Source organism: Lipotes vexillifer, unplaced genomic scaffold, assembly GCF_000442215.2.
Source record: "Lipotes vexillifer unplaced genomic scaffold, Lipotes_vexillifer_v1.1 scaffold916, whole genome shotgun sequence".
In the NCBI taxonomy this organism is placed as follows: Eukaryota; Metazoa; Chordata; class Mammalia; order Artiodactyla; family Lipotidae; genus Lipotes; species Lipotes vexillifer.
The window spans coordinates 552,225-557,433 of record NW_006798383.1 but is presented as its reverse complement, the minus strand read 5'-3'; the positions used below and the strand labels follow the sequence as shown (position 1 = coordinate 557,433).

The window sequence follows — 5,209 nt, the reverse complement described above, 5'->3', positions numbered from 1 at the left end:
GAAAGAGTGATTTGGACTGTGCCTGAATCCTGGGTAGGCCAGAGAAAAATATGAGAGTGTTTGGTGAAAGGGAAAAGCAACCTTAAAAGTTCTCTCCATCTCTAGAGAGTGTAATGCTCAAGTCATTACTGAAGCAAAACCAGTCTTTGATTTTGTTTTTGTTTTTTTAAAAATTCCAGAGGAGACTCCATTACTTACCTTGCAAGATCTTGCCTTGCTTTACCTTTACAGGCAGTGAACCCTGCCTGAAGGGTCCTTTGCCCTCTCGATCCTAACCTGAGTGAACCACAAGTTCTGTAGGTGTGTTTTGTGAGCATATGAATTTAAAACCTTTAAGAAGGGGTTGTTTGCTTTTTGAGTCACCCCTGCCCCCAACCAACAAACAATTTTACTGCATGACTATTTAGGGAATGACTTTAAAAACAACTTACAGCCTTTTTTCTTTTGGGAGTGGGGGTGGGGAAGGCATACAGAATTTTTTTTTCAGCGTACAAAGAATAATAAAGAATAACAATTCCAAAATCTGAAAAGCTTTGAAATATCAGAGGGTTTTTTTCCAGAACTAATTTGCCAAAACCTGCCCTGATCTGAACTCATTTGGTGACAAAACCTGAACAAATGATGTGAAGCTGTTTATGATCATTACTTTTCCCTTTTGGTGTGACTAGTCACATACGTTTTGCTACAGAAACATGAATGGGTTTGACTATGGGGTGTCGACCCAGACCCTGCTGGGTATATCATGAAATCTATAGTATACTTGATTACCTTTCCTAAATCCCAAAATCTGAATTCCAAAACACATCCGGCCCCGAGTGTTTTAGAAAAGGATTGTGGGCCTCTATAATAAACATCTATGTTCATACCACAAGAACTGAAAATTTTAACATTTCTCAGTTTCTTTAAAAGTGTTGTGTGGATTTTTTCTCCTCCCCCAGCCCCCTGCTCTGCTTACCCAAAATAATAAAGATTGAAGTGGGAAAGGAAGGACGAAGGATGGGTCCCCCAGGGTGATGACAGGTGGGAGCCACTGATAGACAGATGAACTCCTAGTGAAGATCCAGGCTGTTTGAGCTCCCCCTGTCCTTGGGGTTCTTCCTTATCTACTAAATCCTGGTGAGTAAAGTGGTAGCCAGAAGCTCATAGCATCAGCTCTTAGACCCTCCACCCCTTGGCATATGCTCAGGGGACTCCTCCCCATTGCCCAGCAGATAGAACAAGTGCAGGCTGGCCTTTTTTTTAGGTCCAGGAAACACTCTGAAGATCAAGACAGAGATGGCCCTTGCTCAAGTTGAGGTTACATGCTCTGGGTCCCTGCCTTAACAGATAATTCTTTCCTAATAAATATAACAATTTTTCCTATGGATCAGGGATCTCAATCCCTAATCTATGCTTAAAAGTTTTAGCTGAGGGCCCTCTCTGTCCTCATCTTAGGTGATTTATTGATATGAACATGTGTTAGATGTGTATTCTAACTAATATAAGCAGCTAGTTCTCACAGTATTCCCACCTCATTCCTAAACCAGGGACAGAGATTCAAGTGTGTGGTTGGAGAGGGCAGGGAGGCATATCCGAGGGGCTCTGTCATGCTGAGGATGGTTTTTAAAATCCCTTTTTACCACACTCGATGGACAGTTGAACACATCCTTAGTTAAGTCTTCCCCTTAGCCTTTGTTCCCATGGTCTGGCCCTTCTGTTTTCTTCGTCTACTCATGCTCACTCAGACATGTGGTCTGTGGTTGTTTATGTTACTGTCTCTTCATTCTCAGCAAAGCCCCTTGTCACTCACCTGTTGTGTGGTTGTAATAGGTGTGAACTGGCAGGAGGCCACAGCATCTTGTGTCTACCACCCACATTGTGCCCTGGGATGGTGTCTGTTCTGTTTGTCTCTAGGAATCTTATTTTGTCTCACTACTGACCTTAAACCATAGTTTCTTCTCTCCTGATTTCCTCCACCCTCCTCCTCCCACGAAAAGCTCTTCGTGTTTGTTTTTCCTGCCTGCAGTCACCAAAGGCTTTGTGTACAGCTCCTTCCTGAAGCCCTACAATGCACGCCGCAGCCACTCCGACGCCTCCGTGGGCAGCCACTCCTCCACCGAGTCGGAGCACGGCAGCTCCTCCCCCAGGTTCCCCCGGCGGCAGAACAGTGGCAGCACCTTGACCTTCAACCCCAGCAGTGTGGCCGTGTCCTTTAGCTCAGGGCCTTCCCAGAAACAGCCTCCAGACACATCTTCACTGACGGAATTTGACCAAGGGACTCTCAGCGCACCCTTGAACTCAGAGAGCAGCCCTTCCAGATGCCCCTCGGACCCAGACTCCCCCTCCCAGCACGGGCCCTGGGATTCGGTAGACGCTGCCAGAGACCTTCAGCAGCCTGCTCCCACTCTGAGGAGCTCCCGAAACCCCAGGCATCCAGAAATGGCTGGTTACTCCGTGCCAGGGCGAAACGGGCAGGGTGGAGACCTCGTAAAAGGATGTGCAAGAACAGCCCTGTCTCTGGATGACAGAAACGGACAGCTGGAAGACAGCGAGGCGGAAGGCAACCAGGTGAGTGTGGCCTGGGTACTGTGGTTACTGCGCCTGAGCAGATGCAGGTGATGCCCTCCCAGGAGTGGGTGAGTCAGAGGCTTACCCAGGGCCTGGGGGTGACCTGGAGATGGGCTCGCAGACAAATCCTTAAACCATTTGTGGAAACTTGCTGCTGTAAGAGTGGGCAGCTCCACCCCTTCTGGGCCCTTCCCTGGCTGACTTCACAGGCTGTTGTGTCTTGGGGCATTTACAGGGTTTTACCATGAAGCTTTTCCCACTCTTCCAGTGTGTGCTGATTTTTCCATTGTATAAAGTCTGCTGTTTAACTCGTCCACTTAGTTTTTTATTCAAATAACTATATGTTTATTTCTAGAATTCAGAAATAAAAGTCTGGCTCTGTTTCAGTTTTTCCTATTCTTTTCGTAATGGCCTGCTCTTTGTATCTTAAACATTTTAAACCTACATATTTTAAAGCCACTTTCACATCCACAGCTGAGGAATCCCTGGCCACCTGCCTCTTGCCTTTGCTCACTTGCAGCAGTGAGTCTCTGTGTGTGTCTTACCTTCGTCTGTGAGCTCTCTGTGGTTCTGTTACAAACCACAGCCCAGGACGCACATCCCAGCTCTGGACCCACCAGCAGGCAGTTTTTCTAGACGTGATAAGGGAGGAAATGGCCCTTTCTTAGATTCTGACTTTGTGCAAGGAGCTCACTTCTAGCCTCATAAGCTCCAGTTCCTGAGCAGGTCCTAAACCCCAGCCTTCGGGTGTGTATTCATCCCTGTGCCCCTGCGGGCCTCCTGACTTCTCCTTCTGATCACTGAATACCACCCTTGCTTTGCATGATAGCTTTGTTATGGGCACCTAGAGAGCATCCTTTCTTACTTTGAGGTTAGTTGTGTTTTGGGTTTTTTTTTAAGTTTTTTAAATTCAGAATTTCTGTGTTAGGGGTATGGAAGGGCATCCTCATGTCTCATCCATCTTCCATGCTGACTGCAGCTTCTTTCACTCTTTAAGGCAACTCTGAAAGTAAAAATATGTGAATTTTGGTTTTCTTTAAATCTGACCTGTTCATTCGGGTAGCCACAGGCCGTATGTAGCTATTTAAGTTAGGTAAAATTAAACAAAATTTAAAATTAAGTTCTTTCATTTCACTAGGCATATTTCAAGTGTTCAATGGCCATGTGGCTAAGGGCTGCCATATTCCATGGTGCAGATACAGATGGTCCCCATCACCACAGGAAGTTCTGTTGGGCAGCTTTGCTCTAAGCTGTTTCCCATTTCCTAACTCACTTTCTCTTCCTCACACAGGTCTATTTTGCTGTCTATACCTTTAAGGCACGGAACCCAAATGAGCTGAGTGTGTCAGCCAATCAGAGACTCAAGATCCTGGAGTTTAAAGATGTTACAGGAAATACAGAATGGTGGTTAGCCGAAGTTAATGGGAAGAAGGGCTATGTTCCATCCAATTATATCTGCAAAACTGAGTACACCTGAACCTGTTCTGCCTCCCATTCAACCTTGCTGCCTTTGCTTCCTTCTGCTGAAGGGTCCTGGTGTCCACTGAGAGGACACCTGCTCTTGAGACACTGGCCCTGCCTGCATGGCTTAACCATGGCACAGTGGGGCACAAGATAAGTCTTGCTCTCTTTGATTGGGTTGTCAACCTTGATGCTTGCTAGAATTTCTAGAATTTGAAATGGACCCTGGGGCTTGCAAATGATTCAGTGACCGTGAGAAGAGAGGCCAATCCTGGGGTCAGCTTTTGGAAACGAGAAATTTCCAGTCAGAAGACCGGTATCCAATATATGGTGGAAGCTGTGCTATAGCATTAGAAGAAGTTGGCGTTGGTTGTGCCATACTGAGTTTGGGGTGGCCCCATGCACCATGATCGACTGACTGGAAACCGACTTGGATGAAAAGAATTCTCTGGGAGCCCTTTCAGGCTGCGCCTCTGCATGTGGCAAGGAGTTTGTCGACCTTGTACCAAATCTGGTGTTTTAAAACCTCAGTGTCTGGCACACATTCACACACACACACCCCTTATTTCTAAAAGTCCCTAAAACGCTACCACTTGTAATCTTTTTCTTATTTATTTCACTGCACTTCCAGATTGCTTGGGCAAAATTCAACTACTTTCTTTCTCCTTTTAAAAAATGCTTAGGGTCTTTCTTTTCCTTGAACCTTCATCTGAAAGGTTCTCTTCCCGTTAGGTGCTATCCTCCACACCTTGCTGACAATCATCCTACTTTATATGGTCTGTGCGTGATAATGTCTCCTGGCCTCTCTCCTGAAGCTCAATATCTGATAGACTCTCCTAGGAGAACAGGATCAGAGCTCCCGCCATTTCATTAGAGGGACTCATTCTGCAATGGGCTGAAGCCAGTCTAGCCTGCTGGGAGACTGGATGCCTCTCCCCTTCATCCAAGCACACTACTGTCCACAGATGCAGAAAACATAACGCGTGTGTCTTATTTGAATTCGGATAAGCAGTCCCAGAAGTAGCTTATCCTAGACTTGGAAATAAGCATTTCCTATTTCATCAGCCCCGGTGCTTCAGAGACCGTGGTCTAAGCCAAACAGAATCTAAAGTGCCTGATTGTGCCTCCCTCCACCTCAGGAAGATATTTACTAATCCTAACACTAAGAATCTTCCCCTGAAGTTTCTATCTGAGCAGGGCT

General features: G+C 46.2%; 1 protein-coding gene across 1 annotated transcript in view; it reads left to right on the top strand.

Annotated features, from left to right (window-relative positions):
• DNMBP (dynamin binding protein) overlaps positions 1-4,024 on the top strand; it is a 66,638-nt gene extending 62,614 nt beyond the window's left edge. The window contains exons 15-16 of the mRNA XM_007470330.1: positions 2,006-2,547; positions 3,839-4,024. Coding sequence (XP_007470392.1) covers positions 2,006-2,547; positions 3,839-4,024 — 728 coding nt within the window. The remainder of the gene's footprint in view (positions 1-2,005; positions 2,548-3,838) is intronic.
• Positions 4,025-5,209: the final 1,185 nt, after the last annotated feature.